Source organism: Manacus candei, unplaced genomic scaffold (genome assembly GCF_025592945.1).
Source record: "Manacus candei isolate 608988 ecotype Guabito, Panama unplaced genomic scaffold, ASM2559294v1 h1tg000003l, whole genome shotgun sequence".
NCBI classification, from domain to species: domain Eukaryota; kingdom Metazoa; phylum Chordata; class Aves; order Passeriformes; family Pipridae; genus Manacus; species Manacus candei.
Window position 1 is genome coordinate 17017089 of NW_026138051.1, and position 25423 is coordinate 17042511.

The 25423-nt window shown below is 43.7% G+C and overlaps 1 protein-coding gene across 1 annotated transcript; it reads left to right on the forward strand.

Annotated features, from left to right (window-relative positions):
* The first annotated feature begins 9474 nt into the window (after positions 1–9474).
* Positions 9475–20374, forward strand: CHMP1B (charged multivesicular body protein 1B). The gene is made up of 8 exons (XM_051786673.1): positions 9475–9642; positions 12225–12322; positions 13546–13692; positions 15214–15282; positions 15519–15626; positions 16540–16583; positions 16913–16985; positions 17343–20374. Exons 1-8 carry the CDS (start codon positions 9627–9629, stop codon positions 17385–17387), a joined length of 600 nt encoding a protein of 199 aa, XP_051642633.1. The 5' UTR covers positions 9475–9626; the 3' UTR covers positions 17388–20374.
* Positions 20375–25423: the final 5049 nt, after the last annotated feature.

Consider the following 25423-nt stretch of genomic DNA (forward strand, 5'->3'; position numbering starts at 1 on the left):
TCTTAAATGTGAAGAGACTTGTTGAGTTTTTGTATTGCCTGAATCTAGAAGTGGAGAATGTTTTGGTTCATCCAAAGAAACTGTTTGAAGACAAAGAAATTCAGGTTTTTTTCTGCTGTCGCTGCTTGGAATGAAAATAAATCAAAAAAATCAAACCCTTGAGATTAGTCAGAATTAGCTCTTTTCCTGTAGTGGTGTGTATGAAATGATTTCTTGATTTTGACCAGAGAGGAAAAAGTTAAAAAGCACAAAACAAGCTATAAAAATGACCATTAAAACATTTCCTCAGGAAATCTATTTAAATGCTGATGTCATTTTCCACAGTCACCACTTCAATTTAACTGTGTGAAACTAGAAAGGCACGAGGACAGGAAGGTTTGATGATGAGGTGGCAGAGACACTGTGAGACACATCGAAGGGGTAATGACGTGCAAGGGGTGGCAAGAAGACCCTGCTCCCAGATGAGCAGTCTGAGGGAAGAGGTGTCTCCCTACTCTGGAATTTGAGCTGGATCCTGGGACATGGTTTGGGTTGGAAGGGACCTTTTGAAGATCATCTCATTCCAAGTTCCCTGCCATGAATGTTCCCCAAGCTTTGCTCCAGGTGTCCAGGTTTGGAGGAGCTCACTTAAGCATAGAATTTAAACAGAGCTTTAGCAGTCCAACAGGTGAGAGGCTGCAGAAAATCCACTTGGTATCGTGACTTTGTCTTGGAGTGAAGAAGAGGTCTCTAATTCAAGCCACAGATTGGTGAAGGTCAGTTTATTGGAAAGCTGAGGAAAAGATAAGGCCTCATAAATCTGGTTATACTTCCAAAAATATACCCCTGGAACATCAGATGCTGCTGGGAACACACATAGTACAGCACAGTGCTCAGCAAAGCATGTTAACCTAATTTCAGCCTTACATGAAAGAAGAAAACCCTGAGTCATATTTTATGAAAATTGTTATGGTGAATCAGCAAATTACTTCTGTTAATCTCCTCCAACGTCAGCACGCTGAAGTCTGGAGCAACTTGAACTAATCCCAGGGCACTTGTAAATAGAATGTATTCAGGCCAGCTGAAGCTGGGCTAAATGGGAACAAGCAGTAATTTGTCATCAATGGACAGCTGGGAAGCTCAGAAAAATTCTATTTCCTGCCTCTCTGCTCAGAAGGAAAGACAAGTTCTGTGCGTGCCCTTCACCTCTGACTCCTGTATCAGATCCCAAATAAAAATGTTTACACTTCAGAAATATGTGGCTGCTTTAAAAAGATCTGCTGCTGGGTTTATATATGTGCCTGTTTACACATATCCCTGTGGTGGTAGGAAGAAAATAAAAGTGCACAGAAATCTATAACCTGATCTGGTTTGTTTAGCTCCTGATCCAATCTTCTCCCCTAGTAAAGCCCCAGTAATTCGATTGTGTGTGTAGGGCACTCGGGAGCACCTGAGGGATGAGAATGAAATACTGTAGATGAGCAGAGAAGCTGCTGAAATGCCTTCCTGCATCAGTGCTCCAACTACATCAGGAACATTCTGCAGCACACCCTTAGACTCAGGTGATGAAATTGGGGAAGCGTTCCATATTTTTTTTGTCAGGCACTGGAAGGGGCTGCCCAGGGAGGAGGTGGAGTCCCCATCCCTGGAGGTGTACAAGGAATGACTGGACATGGCACTCAGTGCTCTGCCCTGGGTGACAAGGTGGGGACTGGGCACAGGTTGGGCTCCATGGGCTGGGAGGGCTTTTCCACAACAATGATTCCATGATCTCCCAATGCAGGGCTTTTCCAGCCATCCCAAATTCCAGGAGGGGAGTGCATAGACTGCAGCAGCACCGTGTCCCTCCTTAGGGGCTGTTCCCACCCAGGGGACCTTCTGCTGCCTGGCCAAGGCACTTCAGCTGCCATAGAAAGCAGCAATGTCCCCAGCTGGGGTCACATCTGGGTGCACACCTTGCTGTAGATTTGTTGCAGTTGTTGGTGCTGTTTTAACAGCATCAGCTGTCTGTAAATTCACATTATCCACTGACAGATTTCTCCTGCAACAAAACAGATTCTTGAGCACTGCAGGCTGTCACACCATGTCAACCTTTGGCTGTCCTCTGGCACACAGATTAGGAGCGAGACTAAAGGTCCTTTAAAAATACCTCAAGGACCATGATTTGTGAAGAAAGACCAGGCTGGATGAGTCATGGAGAAACCTGGTCTAGTAGAATGTGTCCCTGCCCATGTCGGGGGGTTCAACTGGATAGTTTTTTAGGTCCCTTCCAACCCAAACCATCCTGTGATTCTATGATTCTCTGAAGCTCTGAGAGTGACTTCATGGGACTGTGGGTTCATAACTCTGGAGATGAGCAGCCTCTTAAACTTTTTTCTCTGTGGGAGGACAGAGGAGGAGAACAGGACACAGCCCTGAAAGAAGAAGCAGTAAGAGCTGGCAAAGAGTGTAGGAAGGCACACCAAGAAATTAGGGAGGGTGAATGGTAAGGAAGGAAGAAAGAATTTGTTAATGTAGATGATGACTTGGAGCAAGATCTGCTGCTGCCTTAGTAACACATGTCCTAACTTTGTAAGGAAAGGAGGAAAAGTGTTGAGATGGCTTTTCCCCACCAGCAGCACTGGAGTGGGACAGAAGTTGGGGGCCCATCCTGTGTCCCAGCCCCAGAGCAGAGGGTGGTGGTGGCACTGGTGCCCGAGTGCCTGTGCCGTGACAGATCAGGAAGGGACAGACCTGGGGCTGGGCTGGGCTGCACACACTGACCTCAGAGCTCGGCTCTGCTCCGTGTGTGACGCCAGCAGTGTGAGTCACCAGGGCACAGAACAGAACAGGAGGAGTTTCCACATTTGCAAAGTGCAAGAGGCTTAGATCAGATCGGATGGTATTTTTATCAGGGAAGCAGCAAGGCTCTGGAGTAGCATTCATGTGCTACAAGGAACTGGAGCTGGAGTGGAGCCTGGTATTATTTACTGTGTTGTGCAATATTGCAGCAATCAAAAAGAATGACAAATGCAGAGCAGGAGCAATCCCTTTAGAGAATAAACCACTCTGACAAATACCTTACAGAGAGGAAAGACTGTTTGGATCATCATTGAGAAAATGTGTTTTAAATACTCAGCAGAGCACAGGCAGCCCTGGCAGCAGAACCCTGAATCCCTGGAGCAGGGAGCAGTCACGTAGGCTCCAGTGCTTCCCTCTCACACCATCCCAACCTCTGAGCTGCCCGTGCCAGCTGTGGTGGGACTCCTTGTGGGACAGGGAAACTGCCAGCTCAGCCCTAAATCCCAGAGAAGTTTGGGAGTTCCTGCTGAGATCTAAAATGCACAGCATGGAGCACTAAGGATGCAGCTGCTGTGTCCTACTGCTGGAGAAGCTGGAAGAGGAGAAGGGGAGGCTCTTCTAGGCCTCACATAATTTCAGCTGGGAAAAAAAGGGGGAAAAGCCCTGAAAGTATTGCATAGGACTATTTCCCAGAAGCACCCCCAAATTAAATGCAAAAATATAAAGCAAGAACATAAAAATCCTGTTTTAATTTGAAAAAAATTGCTATTCCGTAAAAAAGCCTTTGTGTCGCGCAGTCTCCATCAGTCTTTGGAGGTCCTTGTTTTCCTCCAAGGCATGGGATGAATTTACCCACAGCTACACAACCTTAACAAATGGTAGAGCCATCCCTGGGTATTGTATTGATTTACTATTGAAAAGAGATTATTTAAAAAAAAAAAAAAAAAATTTGTATTTTTTATTTTCATGGAGGTTCTTTTAGCTGCCTCTCTCCTCTAGTCTTTTTCCAGAAGAAAAATCACTTTTCTGTCATGTTAAGTTTAATTTTTGCCTTAAATCTGTCCCAGACTTCTCATTTGCTCAGTGGTTGACAGTGTATTTTCAAAGTCTAAATATTAATCTATTTAAGAACAGAAATTAAGCATTTAAGGGACTAAAAAAACCCCAAGTTTCAAATATTTTTCAGGACTAGCATCCTGTTTACTTCAATCTGTTTTTGATTTGAGTGAAACACCATGTCCCTATTTTAAACTGACCACCCCCATCCCATTCCAGAACACAACCAGTACAGCTCAGTGGAAGGTTGTGTCACAGCTACTGGCAGAGATAAGCTGGAAATGAAGCTTATTCAGGAAATCCATGGTAATAGAGCAGGGGAAAATTTATTATTAAAAATAAATCAGCCTAGTGATGTGGAGCCCTTTGGTTTTCACTCTACTACTTTCAGAAAGACCGAACTTTAAATTTACACCAATTCTCCTGAAATGACATGATGTATTGGAGCTCAGAGGTGCAGAATCAGCTCATTAACAGGGTATTGGAGAGTTAAATGGTTTTATTGAACCATTTCTTTCATGCCCTCTGGCTGCTGCCTTTGAGATCTGTGCAGGTTCACTCTGAATTCCTAAACACTTCATCCAGGGACAGAGGCTTTACAGTCCTGCTTTCCTTCATTGTTCCACGAAGAGACAGAGAAATCCCACTGCTACTTCAGATAAATAACGCCCACAGTGCAAGAAGTTTTCTTTCCACAGAAACTTTGAAGGAGAGAGCGACATTTCAAAGCAGAGCCAGAAGACTTTAAAGGTAATGATGTTTAAAGAGCATGAAATATGACTAAGAGGAGTTTTTTGGGGAAGAAAATATTAGAAATTAAAAAAAAAAAAATCAGAAAATGAGCTCTTTCTAAAACATTAACTATTGGACTCTCCTTTCCATGGAAAATTTAATTTCTGGTGTGCACTCTAAATGAGAACAATTTTTGGTGAATTTTCCGTGGAACAGAAACTCTTAGTTTTGTCCACTTTGAGTAGCATCTTTTAAGTGAAAATATTACAGAATTGTCTCTGTGAAAAAACAACCAGAACTTCAGTTCTGAAGGAAGCAATATTCAGTTGCCCAGAGAAGCTGTGGCTGCCCCATCCCTGGAAGTGTCCAAGGCCAGGTTGGACGGGGCTTGGAGCAACCTGGGCTAGTGGAAGGTGTCCCTGCCCATGGCAGGGGGTGGAACTGGGTGGGCTTTAAGGTCCCTTCCAACTCAAACCATTCTGTGATTTTATGGTTCTGTGATTAAATCATCATCACTGGCGACCTTGTTGTCTCCTGTTGTTGCCTCATACTCGTAGTGATTCTACTGAATGATGGAAATGCTCATTTTGGGATATAATCACACAATGTGCAAAAAACTGCTGGGATCAACAGGCTTTGTACACCCACAGGTCCCTGACCCCCTACAGCCAGAATGTCCCTGTTTACCCAGTACAGACAGTGGGCAGACCTAGATTTTGCCACATCTCCACACTGGACCAGGACTAATCTGTTGTTCCCTCTTTGAACTGGACTCTGCAGTTGCCACCATTTGCAGTGGACTCTGGTGCATCCCCAGCATTCTGAGCCCTCAGGAATGCTGAGTTTCAGAGTCCTCCTGCTGGAATGAATCTTGCTGCAATTAGAAGAGCAAAGCAGACAGTGGGCAACAAGTGCATGTTTTGGTGCCAGTGTTCCTACATCCAAAACCAGGGAGGAGGCCAAGCTCATCCCACGGATGAACATCATCCTGTCTCCCAACGGCTTCTGCTCCACAGATGTAGCCAAGATCCCACATCCCCTAAGCTCTTCATCACTCTAATTTCTTTTTGCTACATGTAGACTTTAAGGACAATGTGAGTCAAATCTTTGTCTTGCTTTTACTTGGAATGCACTAAGAAAACTGCATTTTAATTACAAGTGTTCTCCCAGCATCAGAGCTCTCAGCAGTGCTGTATCACAGCCGGGTTTACTTGTTCCAATGTTCTACCCCCTGAATTTAACATTTACTGTCTTCTGTGTATCACACATGACTGACACCAGGGATGACTAAGGGAACAGATCAATTATTGTGATTAAAATTGATCTCCCCACAAAGCTCTCCTGGTGTCACCGCTCACAAGCCAAGGTACACGAGCCCATTTGGCTTGGGCTTGGAACCATTTCATACAGGAAGAATTTCACTGAGTCCTATGTCAAAACTAAAGTATTTGCTCATCAGGAGAATAAAAATCAAGCTGTGTTTATGGACTTTGCACCCCGTGGCAAAGTCATATTTGGGTTTGAATGCATTGCAAAAATGCCATTTTATAGCCAATGCTTGGGAGGTTTGTGCAATATGGGATCTAAGGTATCATGAAAGTAAAATGTATCTTTGTACCCTCTTACAATATATGAAGAAAATTTCTGTAGGTTTGGCTGAAAGGCATCATTGAAGAGCTCATTAAAATCAACCAACCTGTGCCAACTCCTGTGCTGGTCAATACCTGGGAAAACACACAGGAAAGGAAAAAAGGAGAGAGAAAAGAGCATGATGGAGGAAGAATAAGAAAAAAACTGAGCTGAAACACCATGGACACAGAGAGAATTTTATGTAATGAGTATTTTCAGCCTCATCACCTCCTCCCTGCCCTAAAAGCCGTCACCACCTGTAAGTATTCACATTAAACTGGCAAATACATACACCTCCATCATGCCTGGAAATTGAATTCTGCTGAGTTTTCAGCACTTTTATTTAATAATTCTGATTTTTTTCATATTTGCAGTTCAATTCTTTCCCAGCTCATCCTCTTGTGCAGCTCAGTTTGTCAGTTTTATTTCTCCAAAGTGCTATGAAGGGAGCAACATATAACCCACAACTCAATAAAATTTAAGGAAAAATAAATATTTTCTGCATCCAAGATGAGATGGAGATTGTGTAGGAGGGAAGGTGAGGGGTGGAAGCAGGAGGTAGACTTGAAATTGCTGCTTTTGGGAGAGGTTAGAAAATTGAGAGTTGGTAACTCTGTACAAAATGGCTGAGGCTCTAAAATGGATTTATCAAGAACTGAAATACAAAAAACAAGAGGAAAGGTGGCTGTGAAAGGTGATTTCAGTCTAATGAGACATAAGCAGCCAGTACTGGACATCCACGATTGTTTGAAGGAAGGTAAAGCAATCTATTTACAATTTTATTGGCTGGAAAAAGCCAACAACTTTCAGAACTTGGGATACAGCAAAGTCCCTCTCATTTTAGAGGCAGAAGGTCTGTACTGAGAGTTCAGGGATTAGTCAACAGGTTTATTCACTTCCAAATGTTGATCACTCAGAGGCCAAAGAACAGTGACTCAAATGCCATTTATCCCTGTCCCTTTTTCCTGGGTGAGGCAAGAGGGTCTTAGCACTGAGTTGCTGTGAGTGCTGCCTCACTCTGCCCCCAAAACACAGCTCAGGAGGGCTGGGATGGGGTTGAGCTGGAAAAGCCCCAAGGACACAGGGATGTTGGTTTGGAACATTATAGACACGATGTTCCTGCTGTGGGAAAATGCATCCAAGCAGGGCCAGTTCCCTCCCACACCTGTGCCAGGTTCAACCTCTGCCTCTTCCATGCCAAGCCCCTTGTCCAGGTGGAATGAGACCAGGATTATCTCCTGGAAGTGGCACTGGAGGGTGACCCACAGAGTCCCCCATGCTGCAAGAGCAGCATTTAAAAAAATCTCTTTTGATATAATTTGCTCTGCAGTATTCATTCGCTCCTCCAGGAAATGGCAAGTTGCAAATGGAAGATGCAGAGAATATGCAATTTCTGTTGTCTAATGTATTTTCAGGACGTTATTGTAATGAAAGTATTTCTAAATTATTAAATTACATAAGTTTCATTGCAATCTTTGCCAACATCTTGGTGTATCTCTACACCTGCACCCACAGCAGATAACATATTTAATTTAGGTTTCTGAAGATAATTGCTCCGTAATGTGTTCCTTCCACATTTGTGTTTTCTTTTTTTTTTTTTTTGTTTTAAATCATGAAAATTCAGTGATGCTTGTCAGAGGAAAAAGAAACCCAAACAATAAACTGTATTTCTGTTTTATCTCAGGTAGTTTTTTAAGGTGTATCACCAGGATATTTCCCCAGCAGTCGAAAGGAAAGAAGGATTTCAGCTGGAATTTGTGAGCTGATGTCCTGAGCAGCTGCAGCCCAGTTTTCTCCCTCCTGTGTCACCAGTGTGAACCTGGCTGATGCTTTTCCAGGTTTAATTGAGGTAAAACATTACATGCTCCTGCTTCTGAGCAGGTTTTTCTGCTTTGTTCTCTAACACTGTTGTGGATAATTAGGTCAGGTTCACTTCTCCTTGACAGCACTGAAACAAATAATTATTTTTCAAAGTAGATGATCACTCCAATACTTCCTATCTAATATCACTGCCACCTCCAAAGCATGCCCTAATGAAAGAGTTCCAGGAATATTAGAGAAAAAACAAGGTGGATATTCAGTGATCTAGTGTCTGTTTCTGACCCTGGAAAACCTTATTCATTTAAGGAACTATTACTCATGAGAATTACTGTGCAAGTGTCTAGGAGGCTGAGTGCAGGAGGGCTGTTCAAGCAGGAGCAGACTCTATTAAATATGTGAAATCTCTGCTACAGCTCTCCACAGATTTGGTTTAAAACCATGGACAATAACATTTCTTCTGTGAACTGGTGATACTGAGAATTATCAGGTCCAGAAAATCTCATCTTTTCCTATCTCCTGGAAAAAAAAGTCCTTCCTGCAGACCTCTCCCGTTGCACACACACAGTGTGTCACGGCTGAGGTGTCACCAGTTGGGTTTCAACGCTTTTACAGCCAGGATTCAGCAGAGATCCTTATCATCACGAATTCAGGCTCCTGAGACACAAGCAAGAATAATTAAGTTACTGGCTTTGCTCAAGTGTCTTCTGCCACGCTTACTGCAGCGTGCATTTATTTGCTACGTGCGTTCCTGTGTTATTACCGTGTCCACAACTCCTACAGGCAATTTCCCTGTGAGGAACTAGCAGCTGAGATACATCACTACCTTGGCGGGGTTTGCCTGAGATGCTTCGGCAGAAAATATCATTATATATTTACTAATGGTGGGTGAGAGGCTGGAGATGCCCCAGCCCGACCCCCCCCGTGCCCTGGGCTCATCCCCAGCGTGGGCAGCAGGGCGGGGGGGATTCTGCCCCTCTGCCTCCTCAGGTGAGACCCCACCGGCAGAGCTGCCTCCAGCCCCGGGGAACAACAGCAAAAGGACGTGGAGATGCTGGAGCGAGTCCAGAGGAGGCCCCGGAGATGCTCCAAGGGCTGGAGCCCCTCTGCTCTGGAGCCAGGCTGGGAGAGCTGGGGGGGTCACCCGGAGAAGAGAAGGATCCAGGGAGACCTGAGAGCCCCTTGTAGGGCCTAAAGGGGCTCCAGGAGAGCTGGACAGGGACTTGGGACAAGAGATGGAGGGACAGGACACAGGGAATGGCTTCCCACTGCCAGAGGGCAGGGTTAGATGGGATACTGGGAAGGAATTCCTGGCTGTGAGGGTGGTGAGGCCTTAGCACAGATTGCCCAGAGAAGCTGTGGCTGCCCCATCCCTGGAAGTGTCCAAGGCCAGGTTGGAGCAGCCTGGGCTAGTGGAAAGCATCCCTGTCCGTGGCAGGGGGTGGGAAGGAGCGATCCCCCCAAGGCCGCAGGCGCGTCCCCGCCCCGGGCCCGCCCCGTCCTGTCCCGCCCCGGCGCGTCACGGGCCCGGAACCGGAGCCGCCGGAGGAGCCGCCGCCGCCCCGGGCCCAGCGCAATCGAGCCCGGTTCGGTCCCGCAACGCCCCTGCCGGCCCGGCCGGCGCCGCCAGCATGTCCAACATGGAGAGTATCCTCGGGGGCACCGCGGGCCGGGCCGGGCCGGGAACGGGAACGGGAACGGGGCGGGGGGACGTGGCGGGCGAGGCCTCCCCGCCCGGGAGGAGCCCCTGGGGAAGGAGGAGGCGATTCCAGCCCCTCAGGTCGGTGGTCGCGGGGTCCGAGGGACAGGAGGAGGAGGAGGAAGAGGGCTGGGTGTGACACTGGCAGGAGCTGAGCTCTCTGAATTCTCTGGAGAAGAGGCGGCTGAGAGAGGGGTCTCCTCGATCCACACAGATTTCTCCCAGGAGTGTCAGAGGATGGTGCCAGGCTCTGTTCAGTGCTGCCCAGCGACAGGACGGGGAGCAATGGCCAGAAACGAAAACACGACTAAAACACCTCAGCATGAGGAAGAGCTTCTTTATGTCCGGGGTGGCAGAGCTGCCCAGGGCGGGTGTGGAGTCTCGCTGTCTGGCGACATTCCAAATCCAGCTGGAGACATCCCTGTGTCACCTGTGCCAGGTGACCCTGCCTGGGCAGGGGGCTGGGACTGGATGATCTCCAGAGGTCTCTTCCATCCCCAGCCATCCTGTGATCCTGTGGTTTCACCACCCTGGAGGGCCGAGGAAGTGAGTGGGAGGTTCAGTGTGTCTTCCCGAGGCATGGCCAGGCGGCCTGAGCTGCTCCGCAGACGAGGGGCAGGCGGTGCCTCTGCTCCCAGGGCTGGAGGGACAACCCATTTCCTGAGGAAGAAAACACAGTTTATACTATAAATAGTGTAAATTGGGCAGCAGGGACACCAGACGTGTGTACAGACTGGGGTGATGTCAGTAGGGCTGTCCCCCCACACAGCCACTGTGGACACTCCTGACTGTGCTTCCTGCTGTTGGGAAGAGTTTACACACAGAGAAAGCACTGTGTGGGCTGATTTAAACTTCCTTGATGTACAAAACCATCTTAATGATCAGGGACAGAAACTTCTTAAAGACCACAGAGGTCTCCCTGTGGATGCCAGAGGTCTTGGTGTGGGTGGAATGTGCAGGCAGTGCTGGAGTTGCCAGTTGTCGTGTAGGGACTGAGGGAAGGCTGGAGCAGGTGACTGTGAGTCACAAACCCTGGTGGAAGTTGTGTTTCACTTGGGCTATGGCACATTGAGAAAGACACTTCAAGGGAGGAGCAGGAATGTGCTGCTCAGGAATGGGAGAGCTGAGGAGGTGGCAGGTGAGATGTTTTAATGCCCCAAGTGAGTAACTGAGGAAGTTGTTTCAAAATAAACTGCTCTGAAGTGCTGTATCAGTGTAAGCAGGTGATGTCATGTTTTGCCTGGTGGTTCTGGTCTCTAACCATAGTGAACAACGTAAAAGTGCTTTCCTGCTTGGTAATTACCTGATCTGTGGCTCAGAGCATACACTTATTGCTGCTGAAAGGGATGGTGACCTGGATTTTAAAGCAAATATAAATACAAGTAGCAATTTTAGTGCTACTGGTACCTACTTTAGTAAATATCCTAAATGCAAAATCATCCGTTACCTGATTGTTTGTAGGATATCAAAGACATTCCTCATGTCTGCAGGCAAAAAGCAGCTGTGGAATAATTTATATACTTGAAATATTGAAGAAGCCTCGAGTACCTGTAATGTTTCAGCTTTTGTGCTTCCACTTAACTGTTAAGTATCTTAGTACCTGCTGCAGCTTCCTCCTGGGGTAGCAAAGGTGGCAGCAAAGAGGCCTACAAAACTTTTTACTTTCATTTTGTTTGAGAAAGATTAATATTATTTGGAAGCTTTCATTGACAGTATTTTAAGAGAGTGGTTTTTAATTGTTATTTCTGCAGCACACACTTTATTCTCTGTCAGTATCATTTAATGCAGTCATTCGAAGTCACGTTGAAGGCCTGACTTACTGTTTTCTTAGAACTCTCAGCTTAAGCAGGACTCAGACTTTTCTTTTTAAAAACTTTCTCTTCCTGCCTTAAATATTCTCTGCCCAAAAGTCAGATGATGGAGTTGTCAGAGAGTCCAGGACTGTTCACATGACCCAGGGCTGGGAAGGAGCTCAATGAGCAATTTAAATCTGGGATCCTCCTGTGGCTGGGAAGGGCAGCTCTGCCTGCTGGGCTGTGCCTGGGCATGGCCAGCTGAGCTACTTTGCTGTTAAACTGTTCATTTATCCTGTTTCTCAGTGGCTTTGGAGTTTTTTTGGATGGGGAGGTTCCAGGTGGGCCACTAAACCACATCATTTCGCTGAGAGTCACAGGATCTGGGTGTGTGAGTGAAAGTAAATGGCAGAGAAGAGCTCTCAGTCCTTAGGGGATGTTTGACTGGTTGTATTTATCAGTCTGAAGGAGGTCTCTCATGTTAAATGGAGCCACTTTGGGTTCTGAACTTTTTTTATGGCTGTACATTTTGGATCAAGATATTAAGTGGCACTATAAAGCAGCTTGGTAGGTCTCCTTATCCTGCAGATTTCAAGGGCTTAACTAACATTTTCCAAGTTTTAATATCACTAATGGGGAAGCACAGTATATGCATGGTTTGGCAGCACTTCAAACAGGAGAGAAAATACTACAACTGAAGGATCAATCCTGTTCTTGAGCCTTAACTTGCACTGCAGAACACCTGTTTAATTTGAAGTTTGCTGCAAAGGAGCTCAACAGGAACTCCAAAAAATGTGACAAAGAAGAAAAGGCTGAGAAAGCCAAAATTAAAAAGGTAAGTGTGAAAAAAGATTTTTATGTCTGTTTTTTACCTACTACAGCAGGAAAACTTGTGGTGTTTTATCATTTCCCTGGTGTGCATGCTAATAATAAAGTGGTCAATGTCTGGGATTTAAAGTAATGACTATAAATCTTCCCATGCTTATTAATAAACATGAGGATAAATTCTCATGTATCCTCCTGGACAGCTTGTGGAATTTGCTTCCCAAGAGGATTGTCTTGTAGGCATTTTGTTAGAGATTATTGTTCTCAAAGTTAAAAGTGCTTCATGTTTCTCAGCTCGTGTTAAAAGGGCTTATGGAGAGGAACTTCAAAATAGCTTTTGAGTCATTGAGGTAGTGAAGAGAGAAGAAATTTATTTAACTCTGGTTTTGTCCATGAGATACAGTTGGTGTGGTTGCATCTGAATCTTGAGACTGAAAATGGTTTGAGGAACAGAAAGTTCTGTTTCTGTAGCTCTGTAAACGCTCCTGTTTGATGAGCATTCTAGATATTTTCCTTGAAAAGAAATTAGGGATTCAAATCTTGAAAATGTTTGGGGGAGGGTGTAGTGAGTCAATAACTATGACAATCCCAGCAGAGGCAGAAAACTGGAATGCTTTATTGGGCTCACAAGTCATATTTGAAGGGTTTAGGGTCTACATATTGAACAGGGCGTTGTAACTATTACAATTTATTACAAACAGGGGGTTTCAGCGGATGAAAAACCCAGGTTACCAAATTTGGGGTCTTAACAATTACATCATAGCGAAAACCCCATCTTGTCTTAGGGGGATTACATGGGGGAAAGAGGTATTCAGGTTTGCAGAATGCACAGGATCCAGGGAACACAAAGGGAGAGATAAAACACAATAAGTCTTCTGCACTGGCTTGATGAAATCAGGGCATGGTTTCTCCAGGCTTGGACAGGACATTCCAAAACCATGACATCAATGGATCCTTGTCTGGACTCTAGATGGAGGGTTTTCCCCAGTCTCTGTTAGCCCAAGGCTTTTGTTTAGACCTAGCAGTTTTCTTTTTCTCATATCCAGATTTTGGAATCCAGCAGGAGGAGGGAAAGGTTTATCGTCTCTTTTAACAGAAAAAAACGTAGCGACAGGTCAATGCTTTTATTTCAGAAACCAAACAGGCTACTCAGAAACCATATTTGCAAGAGTAAGCAAGGCTTAAAAGGCTCTTTTTTTTTTTTTTTTTATCCCTCTTTTCCTCGCTTCCCAGGCCATCCAGAAGGGGAACATGGAGGTGGCTCGGATCCACGCCGAGAACGCCATCCGCCAGAAGAACCAGGCCATCAACTTCCTGCGCATGAGCGCCCGCGTGGACGCCGTGGCTGCCCGGGTGCAGACTGCTGTCACCATGGGCAAGGTACAACCCTCCCACAGGGACACCCCTCAGCTGCTTCACGTGCTGTCCAGAGCCACCGGGGCAGTGTCAGGTTTAGGTTAGATGTAGCTGGTAGTAAAGCGGGTACTGGAATTTCTCTGGCAGCTGCTCTTTGGATTGACAGGGAGCTGAACGTGAGCCAGCAGTGTGCCCAGGTGGCCAAGAAGGCCAGTGGTATCCTGGCCTGTGTCAGGAACAGGGTGGCCAACAGGTCCAGGGAAGTGATTCTTGCCCTGGACTCAGTGCTGTTGAGGCCACACCTCGAGTGCTGTGTCCAGTTCTGGGCCCCTCAGTTCAGGAAGGACATGGAGGGGCTGGAGCAGGTCCAGAGAGGAGGAGCAACAAGGCTGGTGAAGGGACTTGAACACAAGTCCTATGAGGAGAGGCTGAGGGAACTGGGGTTGTTGAGCCTGGAGAAGAGGAGGCTCAGGGGAGACTTCCTCACTCTCTACAACTCCCTGACAGGAGGGTGTAACCTGTAGTGAGGGTTGGTCTCTTCTCCCAGACAACTATCAGCAAGACAAGAGGGCTGGGTCTTAAGCTGTGCCAGGGAGGTTTAGGTTGGATATTAGGAAGAAATTCTTTACAGAGAGGTTGCTCAGCCATTGGAATGGGCTGCCCAGGGAAGTGGTGGATTCTCTGTCCCTGGAGGTGTTTAAGGACAGACTGGATGTGGCATCAGTGCCATGGGCTGGGAACCAGGGCGGGGTTGGATCAAGGGTTGGACTTGATGATCTCAGAGGTCCCTTCCAATCCAGCTGATTCTATGATTTTAAGATTATTTTGCCAAGGTGCTTTTCCCCTTCCCAGGACATCAAGTCACGGCATAGGGCTTGTGATTCTAGAGATCTTTTTTAGCTCGGGGGAAGATTGTTTTGCCAGGATACTTCTCCCCTTCCCAATGCATCAAGTCATGGCGTAGGACTTGGGACTCCGGAGATCTTTCTCAACACAGATACTTGTTTAAGGCAAACTGCTCTACTGAGAGTTTATTGTGCCACGTGACCTGTGTACCAAGTGTATCCCTTAACACTGACAGGTCTCAAGTCCACAAAAATTAATGCCATGTAAACCTCATGGTTTTTAGTGAATTTTGCCTTAGGATGTGTATTTCAAGTGGTTGAGTTAATTTATAGAGTTTGAAATGGCAGGAGCTATTAAAACAGTGACATTCCAGATGGATATAGTGTGTTTCCTGCTATTTAGTGTTGCCAAAGCTCTGTGGATAAGAGAGCTGGATAAGAAATCATGGAATCCCGGAATGGTTTGGGTTGGAAGGGACCTTAAAGCTCACACAGTCCCACCCCCTCCATGGGCAGGGACACCTCCCGCTATCCCAGGTTGCTCCAAGCCCTGTCCAACCTGGCCTTGGACATTTCCAGGGATGGGGCAGCCATAGCTTCTCTGGGCAACCTGTGCCAGGGCCTCCCCACCCTCCCAGGGCAGGATTGCTTCCCAAACTCCTAATTTTTCTTTGTAATAATTTCCCTGCCCTTATTTCAGGTGACGAAGTCGATGGCAGGGGTGGTGAAGTCCATGGATGCCACGTTGAAGAGCATGAACTTGGAAAAGGTAAATAAGCTTCATTTTCTTGAAGCTGCACTTACACAGCAGAAAGAACAATTAACACAAGTTTTGAAAAGGGAAATTTCATCAAGAGAAAAGTTTTCACAGTGAGGTTGGGAGGGAAGGGGGACATAGCTTCTGATCTCCAGAGGCTGCCTGTCCTTGTTGTATGATTCTGTTTTTGTTGAGATATATTTCTTTTGTTATCTGCAGCTTATTGATGTGATTCATATTTTGTATAGATCTCTGCACTAATGGACAAATTTGAGCATCAGTTTGAAACACTGGATGTTCAGACACAACAGATGGAAGACACAATGAGCAACACTACGACGTTAACAACACCACAAGTAAGAATAGTCAAATATTTTGAACAAGGTGACCTTAAATTTCGTGTCTAAACTGGATGGAAATGTCTGATTCTCTTCATTCTGCCTAGGACATATCAGCCACTGCAGCCTTTTTGCTTTTTGTTCCTTTGTGATGAAGAGACTGTTTCAAATTGTCGCTACAAGTGCAGAGGATCACAAAGATGTATTTTAGCCTATTTTTGCAGGCTTTATTTTATATTATAACTTGAAAAATTTAACCTTCCTACTGAATAAGCAGCATTTTCATGAGTTTTAATGAACTTCTGCACCAGAGAATATTGCAGCATTGCCAAAGCAGAATATACTGTGAGTTCTAACTCACTGATATTAACAAAATTACATGAGTCACTACCAAATTAGTAGTGTTATATGCAATGAGAGGTTGGTAATTACCTACTTCCAGTTTATGCACATGTGTTCAGTAAAACAAATCTTTAAACAGTGCTTATTAAGAATTCCCAGCAACTGTCCCCTTGTGCTGTTCCACAAGGACCAGCTTTTGTAATAGAACATTTGTGAGAGAAATTTACTGGAGATAAATAAAATAAACCTAAGCCCAAATCCTATAAACCAAATCTATTGGAGATGGGCTTTTTTTCCATGTTGTGCAAAGCAATAGCTCATATTCAGCACTTGAAACACTCAGGTATATGTTTGGGGGTTTTTGCAGAGAAGTTGATTTCTTTAGAAGCATCATTTCACAAGCCAGAGTTCAGTTAATGTCACCTCTACTCCTTAGTTTTGAGTTCATACCTTCTGGTGGTTAAGCACAAAACTGCTCTGCAAAAGGCATTTACCTTTAAATCAGTTTTGTTCAAATAGTTCCTGTTCTCAGAAGATTTAACAGTTGTCAGAAACTCCAAATGCAACAATCCCTTTTGTTTTCCTTCAGAACCAAGTGGACATGCTGCTGCAGGAAATGGCAGATGAAGCAGGGTAGGTAAAATCTTGAGTGTCCATTTCTCAACTAAGTCTTGGTTCCCACAACCCTTCCTGGTTTTCTTTAAGGTCAGATCCCCTTCCTTTTTATGTCTGCCTCTTGGAAGCATAGTTAAAACACCATTTTCCTTTCACCTCTGGACACGTATGACTTGTCTTCTTGGTAGTGAGTCAGAATTACTCACCAGCTGGTCTAAGGAGCTGGAGCACAGCATTCCTGGGATGCTGTCTCAGTATTCCTCAGTGTTTTCCTCCTCTGCTTGTCATTGTTCTTCCCTTTTATCCACCTATACCTCACTTGGTTTTTTTTATGTATTTCCTCTTAGCCTTGATCTGAACATGGAACTACCTCAAGGACAGACAGATTCTGTTGGTACAAGCGTTGCCTCAGCAGAACAGGTAAATGTCAGGTTTCCCTGAGATCAGAGTTTTCTAGAGAAATGCTGTGAGAACTGATGCTTCACTCTGCCAAAGCACTGCTGCTGAATGATATTTCTATTTCAGCTGTGTGTAGTTACAACAGCCTTGCTATCAAAATAATTTTAACTATACATTTGTCTCCTTAGTGAAGAAAGTTCAGATGTATTTTTGCCTGGTTCTTTCATAGTTCTGTGTCCTGTAACTCCTCCTTCACAGCCATCCTTAAGCAAATCTTGTTAAAACATGAAAGAATTTTATATCAGCTGGACATGAGGTGGCAGAGATTGATTTTGGTGTTGCTGATGGTTGATTTCTTTGTGTTTGATGGTCCTGCAGGATGAGCTGTCACAGAGACTCGCCCGCCTACGGGATCAAGTTTAATTCAACAAAGCTGCAGTTCTTTGTTCCTGCTTCCAAACTTCCCTTCTGGAACTAACCCTGCACTACACTGGAGATGTAAACAGTCAGGCTTAGTGTTTGAATATTTGTGATATAGGGTACTTCACTCCTCGCTTGCTACTCTTTCTAAAATACATTAAGTGACCCAAAAATATCAGCCCTGATGTCCTTTCCTGTACATTTGGAAGTTGATCTATTTTTTGCAAGCTTTTTTCACAAATTCAAGTTGATGTTCCAATTCAGCCACTAATGTTGGTACATTCTAGTTCAAAGCCAAGCAGAGTGTCATTGAGATATATTTTAAATTATGAGGTGATTTTTTAAAATGAAGAGAACTGTTTACAGCTGGAGAACTGATGGTTCAGTTCAGATAATTTTCTGACAGAGCCGAACTCCTGGAACACACAGGGGTGGACAGCATGGATTTCATGGAAAATGCACTTGTTGAAACAAATAAGTGGACTTTTGAGTTTTTTTAGTCTTTTAAAGGTGAGGTAATTGTGCTAAAATTAGCAGTTTCATTCAAAAATAAGTTACCAAAAGCTGATTTCATATAACTGGGGACTTGTGGTGGTATCAGTTTAACACAGAAGGACTTAAATATATTTTTTGACTCTTTGTCTGTTGCTCTCTGCAGATAAAATAACATGATTTGTAATATTCCAGTTGTATGGAGGAGCTCATTTTAGCAATTTCTATTTCTGCACAGAGGGAGGGTCTGGCTGCTCTCAGGAGCTTCAAACTCTCGCTGCAGTTGTAAAGTAAAAAATGGTTGTAGAAATTTGTAGCTGAGACCACTTGTGATGTGTTGTGATAAGCAGTGACTTCAAATTATCTTCCTGATTTTTTGGGCTCATTTTTATGTTTTTGTCTTTGTAGGGGTGAGGGAAGGTGTGAAGCATCAGGCTTGGGATTGGTTTTTAATTGCCTGGTGTTCAGGGTCACGTGGGTTTTCCAGTGTTGGGGAAATATTTGAGGAAAATAAAACACTTCACTTTTTTATTCAAGCAGGATTTTTCAGTGAAAACGTGCAAAAATGATGAAACATTTCAGAGCAGTTTCAGACTTTATTTGGAATGTGTTACCCAACTCACTCCAGAGGTTTAGCAGGGTGTTACCTACTGAAGTGATCAAGGCTACTGTGAAAATAAGATAAGGAAAGTAAGATAGACAAAACAACCTAAAATGTTGTGGAATTCTCTCTCACAATGGCAGCCAGAACTAAAACAACTAGTTTAAAATGTGATCTTTTCACTTGTGTAAATGAAAATAAGTGTAAACACCTTGAGTGTTCCTCCTGTAAACAGGAGAAATTGGAAGATGTTTAAAACCCACATAATTTTGCTACAATCCCTTCAAATTATTAGTACAACATCTTAGGAAAGGGACTATTTACTACATTTTCTTCTGAACAGTGTAACCAGATAATGGTGTATCTATGCAACAAGTTACCCCAGCTGAGGTAACTGTGTGTGTGCCTTTGCCTTGCTGGATTTACTTCATTTTTTTTTGTATATTCAGTTACTTCATATCATGATATTGCTAGAAACTTCCTACTGTGGAATCACTCCACACCAGTTACTTTGGGGTTGTTTGAGCTTTGTGGTTTGTTGGAGCTGTCCATGAAGTGCTGAGGGTTTCAGTGTTTAATATGACAGCTCCAGCTGCCTTGCCTGGCTTATTTTAATGATGCTCAATTTAAAATTATGTTAAAATTTTTTTAAAGAACTTAAAAATCATGCTGCTCTTAGGCTGGGTTTGGGCCATTCTGGACCTGAGCTCCCACATGGTTGATTTTCTGAGTTCCTGTGAGCCTTGGAGGAATTTAAAAATAAAGAGCCGAGGCTGAGATTGCTGCAAGATAAATATTAAATAAACTCATTATTTTATTGATGATGCACAGTCTGGTTTGGAGTTTTGATCTTATCCCAGGCTGGTGAACTCTAAGACCCCATAGATTTCCAGTGTTCTTCCTTTAGAGGAATTAAAATATAAAGGCTTGACTGACTTAATCAAGTTAGTTCTAATTAAGGGTAAGTCTGGGGGACTATGATGCAAACAGCCAGGCAGGTTTAGCTGACTTGGGGAAGAAATAGGTGTCTGAAACAGGGAATTTTTGCCCTGTTGGCTTCACTCCAGGAATTTTGGTGTATTCCAGCCGTGCCAGGATTTGGGGCCTGGCAGCTTCTACAGCTTCTACATGCAGATCTCCTGCCCTCTCCTGGGGAAGTGGTGTCTGAGAGCTGCATTCACCAAGTTTTAACAGTTATATATTCAAATATGTATGTTTTTCTCATGTCTTTTGAAAATACTTCAAACAAAATTACTCTAAGAGCAATATTTGAGTTTCATCCTTCCTCCCTTTCGGGCTCCTCAAAACATTTCTCTTCCCTGAGCAGCTCTGGCTCCTCACTCCGACCTTGTTTTGTCTCCTGTAAATTGTCTGTGTTTGTACAAGTTCATTTCATGTTAAATCTGTTTATGTGCTTTTATGGAACTTATTCCCAGCTAATATTTCAATATTTATGTGACCAGCAGGAACATCTAAAATGAAACATTGCTTGAAATGTTGCTGGATGATTTTGCTCAGCATTTTTTCCCTCTGTTACTAAAACTGCTGGTGTGTGGTAACGTTTTGTCTCCATTAGAATTCCAAAACAAAGCCATGAAGAGCTTCAGAGGAAAGGAGAGGGAAGGAAAATCAGAACAAGAACTTTAATTTCATGACTGCAATGGGATCAAATGATTGAGTTGCCTTTGTGGAGATCCTCAGAGCCAAAAAATAGCAACTTTTTGTTAAGTATAATCAGCAGTTGTGCATAGAAATAAACTCTGAAGCTGGTGATGTATATAGAGAAGAAAATAATTTTTGTAGCTCTGGTCAAGTTCACTTTGAAAACTGCTTTACTTGTATGGGACAGTTTGTAAATGTAACTGCAGGTGGTAAATAAAATTGTACAGACAACTTATTTTGGGTGTGTGGCTGTTACTGGTCTCTTACAGGGATAAACAAGCACATGCCATCATATTCCTGTGAGAATATAACCAGAAAATTAAATATTGATGGATCAAAACAAGAAGAAAATAAAGTGGGAACTGCTGGGAGAGAGATTTGGCAAAATTAGGGAGTAAATAATATTAAGTATAACAACATAAACTCTAATTATTAACAATTTAATGATTTTTTAAAATGATTAGTCTTATGTGGAGTGATCCCTCCAGCTTAAACATCTCAGAGGGTTTTCTGTCCTTACATACAAAACAAGGGTTCAGGTGAAAAAGTGGCAGGAGATGGTGTGGGGGTGGGTTTGGGTTTGGGTTTGTCCTTCCCAGACCTAAAGTTTTTCAGTTTTAATGTTTCCCTTCCACTGTTGTTTGGGAACCAGCAGAGGGAGACTCAGGCTTTGCTCTTGTAGATCCTACAGAAGTTACTGGTTGAGATTCTTACGGGGAAACTGGCTGGTTTAAGGCACTGTCTCCCATGGAACCTTTGTTTTCGGCAGTACCCATGGAACCTTTGTTTTCGGATGTGCCTGTGTTGGAGTCTTGATCCCGGCCTAAAAAGCTGCTGGGCTGCCGAGGATCCAGCCTGGCAGCACTTGGCACAGCCTTCACTAAATCCTCCTCAAAACATCCCTTTGCTGTCTTTAGCCATGAATTTGGGTCTTCAGGATCTGTTAGGAGTGTGATAGTGAGTAACTCTGTGCTTTAAACTTGCTTTTAAGTTTCATTTTTAGTTAGGCCGTGCGTTTTTGAACTGTCTCCTTCTGCTTTTGTCCTGTGCTAATTCTGGTTTGTGCAGAAGGAAACATTGTGGGCTGATGGAAATATATTTCATCAGTAAAATTTATTTATTTTCTTACTGGAGGCTTGATGACCTTTGATTTGATGAAGTATTTACTATCATTTCATATGGGATAATTTTATAGTATCTGTATTTTAATATGTATTTAGATAATATGTATTTAGATAGTATATATATTTAGATCATATATATTTAGATAGTTTATATATTTAGATCATATATATTTGGATCATATATATTTAGATAGTTTATATATTTAAATCATATATATTTGGATCATATATATTTGGATGATATATATTTAGATCATATATATTTAGATCATATATATTTATATAGTTTATATATTTAGATCATATATACAATATATATTATATCTATTCAGATAATATATTTAGATAATATTTTTATAAAATAAAGTAATAATAGAAATATAGAATAATCAGACATTAAATATTCACATATTTATATTTATTATATAGTAATATATTTTAATGATATGATATTGTATAACTATAATATATGATATATATGTTTATATAATTTCATAATCTCTCTATAGTTCATTGCACTTTTCAGCCTCCACCTCTCATCAGGCTCATTTTGAGCTCACAGCAGCACTAGACTCCCTGCTTTCTTTTTCCAAACAATACTTTTCCACTGAAGCCCTGGGAAGGGTCAGTGGCCCTGCTTGTATCGGAAGCAGGTCCCTTCATTACCATTCCATGAGGGAAAGGACCAACACCAACAATCTGTAACCAATTTCTGGGCCAGTTGGGCCGTTTGAGCTCGGCAGAAGATGCAGGGGGGGATTTTTTTTGCAGGCTCTTGCTTCCCTTTGCTGCTCCTTATTAAGGATCTCTGGCTGTGCTAAACAGTTCAAAATAGAACATCACTGCACTGCAGGATCCTGGCTCTTGGAAAAGCTTTCCAAGGTCGTCTGACGCCGTGAGGAGCAGCCGGGCTTGGACTATCTCACACAGACAGGCTGCTCTCAGCCCTTTCTGGATAAGGGTGATTTCAGACCATGAAAATATTTCATATTGGATATTTCTAAACTAAAAGCTGTTTTCCTGTGTGTATTGCTCAGGATATTCTGGATTTATTAAGGAATGAAACAATCCTCGTGTGAAAGTCTAAAGCAATGAACATTCTGTATCAACTGCTGCGTGTATCTGACAAGATAATAATCAGCTCAATTTAATTTCCTTGCTATCTGATTCATAATTCTTTCTTGCAACCAATTTATGTCAAAATGAGCTGTCAGGGATAGGAAAACATTTAAAAACTTCTGTTAAAGACGCTCAGTGTTTTTTAATTACATTTTTTAAGGGGTTTTTTTTTTTTCAAAGATTAGATAAACATAATCCTGGAGTCTCTGTTTCACTTTATCCTTATCACAGGCAGGGCTTTGCTTCTCTTGTTGTAAAATGGGTCAATACCGGAATTATTAAGCTCAGTTTCTGTTGCTCGTGGGTTTTTAGTTCCAGGTTCTGTCTGGAAGCCCCAACATGTGCCTGGAAATCCATAGGAGAAGCGGGACCCGCTCAGAGTGTTGTAAATTAGTTCCAGTCTCCACGAGCCTGCTGTGACTAATTGATATGACCTGGAAGTGGATAAAGTCCATAACAGTAAGATCAACTTTTCCTCTGGTAATTTGACAAATAGAAGCCTTTTTGCAGTCCCATGTAGGCCACATACCCCATTTGTTCTGTCCCGATGGGCAGCGCTTCCGTGTTGGAGTGATAATGATTTTCCAGATTCCTGCTGATTTGTTGAGCAGGTGCCTTAATTTATTAATGCCAGAGGAAGGGAGAGGTTCAGCAGCAACAAGAAGAAGAGGATTCCTGGCAGCAGTTGTATATCAAAGCCGTTCCTCACCCAGTTATGTCGCTGTAAGTATATGAATGTTGCTTAAAATCTTCATATTTCCATGCAAAATATATAATTACAACATTTTCTGCAGGGTAATTCTATGTGTAAAGATAGCAGATGTAATAATATATTAGTGGCAATTATTGCATTTAAGAATAGCACTGTTTTTTCATCCAAATATTTGAAAAACATAAAGGTTAATACTTACCAACCCTGAGTTGTCTGGCGAGTTTAAAGCAGCAAATACAGAATATTCTGGGTTGTCTTCCAAATTTAATGCTTTTCCGGAAGTTTTACAGTTTCATTTAGCCTGTGGTTGGAGTAATAAATAGGCCAGGTATCCCCAAGTTCTTCACAAAGGTTTATGGGGATATTTGGGAAGTCTGAATGTTTTCTCAGGATACTGATACTGTAAATATGTGCAGGAAGGCCAGGGGTTTGTGAAGTCACTGGAGCTCATTTATTTTCTACAACCAGCTGGAAATCCCAGTGTTTGTTCAGGGTTTGGCTCGTGCAGAAGGGGCTGCTGGAATGGGACCTGTGCAGAGGAAGCCCTTGGAAACTCCCATTGGTGCCTAATTAATTTTATAAGAGCAATTTTAGGGAGCCACTGTCAGTACTGTGTTTACTGGGAGTAAATCCAAGCTGCTGTCTGAGCAGGCAGCGATTTGTGGGGTTTCTCTGCTCCCAGCCCCTTCCAAGCCTGCACCCCACCCATCCTCTCCCATCCCCAACTCTGCTGGGCTCTGGAATAGTCTCACCATGACTATAAACCCCCAGCAGTGACTCAGGGGAGTCCAGTCCCTATTTATTTGTGCTCCAGTGGGATGTGAACCTTGGTCTCTGAGGGTGAAAGGTTGAGGGATGAGTGTCTTGTTTACCTGTTCTTTTCAGGGAATGTTTTCCTTTAATCTCTTAAGCAGACACACCATTTTGTCCCGTGGTGGGCAATGGGATCGTTAACGATGCGCTTAATTACTGCCAAACCACATCTGAGTGCCCGATGGCAGCAGCAGGAGAGGCAAATCCTGGGTGTCAGACAGGAGGGGTCCAAAAATCCTCAGCCTCGGGGGTTTAATAGAAGCATCTTTCCATGATTGGAAACCATTGGATGGTTTCATATCAACTCTGAGTGAGGCCTGAGGGGAAACTGGGAATTTACAGGCAGGAATGAGGAGAAACCAAACCATCAGTGTATTTTAAAATCTAAATTGGATTCTTTTGAAGGTTATTTTAGAAACCCCACACCCCTATAGACGCAACAAGTTAATTCAAGCACTGCTGCCTTTCAACACATCTCAAGGTTTTCTCTTTGCTGAAGCTTTTAAATTCAGACATTTGCATCCTGAAGGCCCCATTCGGGCTTAATTTTTTTTCTACTGTTGTGTACATTACCCAGCCAAGGTGTATGGCCGGGGCACAGACACAATAGGATGGAGAAGGCACAGCAACACAGCTGCTGAACATATTCCCCATCTCCTGGTTAGTCACACTTGTGGAGTTTTAATTGAATTACCTTTGACAGTGAGCAGCAAACCTGGTGGGTGATCTCCTAAATTTAACTGATGGATGGGCTCCCTAAAATCAATTAGCATCCAGGGCTGGGAGCATGAACACGGCGGGGCCCGGAATGACAGCAGCAAATGTTGCCCAAGTGAAAGCAGGACTGTGCTGCCGCTGACCCTGCTCCCCACATGAAAGGAAAACAGGAGCCCAACAGGAGCTGAAAGAATCTGACAGTAAATCATTGAAGCTCTGTTTTGTACAACTGATACAGGATGCTCCTAAACTGCTTGATTAATGCTGGGCACTATATTAAAAGCAAGAAGGCTGCGGCCAGGCAGCAGCTCTGCACCAGCTCCACGAAACGCCATCTGGTTGCTTAATTATTTTTGGGAGATTCAGGGTAGCAGGGAGCCTGGAGGATTTAGATATTGTCTTTTCCTTTGCTGAAGTGACAGGGTCCGGTCTGAGGCCCTCTCAGTCTTCAGGTTGTTTGTTATCTGAATAATCAACTGCTGGCAAAGTGTGGGCTGGAGGTTCCTCTGACCTTTGCCTCGGCGCAACCCGACCCCGCGCAGGGCTCAGCCCGAGCATGTAATGAGGGACAGATGGGACAGGGAGGAGAGGGGAGAACACAAGTGTTTGAGGGACTTTCAGGCTGGGACAAACAGAAGAAGGCAGAAAACTCTCCATTGGGGCTGCTTGCCTTTGGGTTTGGAGGTGGGCAGGAAGAGGAGCAAGCAGGGTGGTGGCCTTCCCTCCTGTCACCCCGTTCTGCTGGATCACCAGCTCAGCACTTCCCCAGGAGTAAATCTGGGCCAAACCTGATTTATTT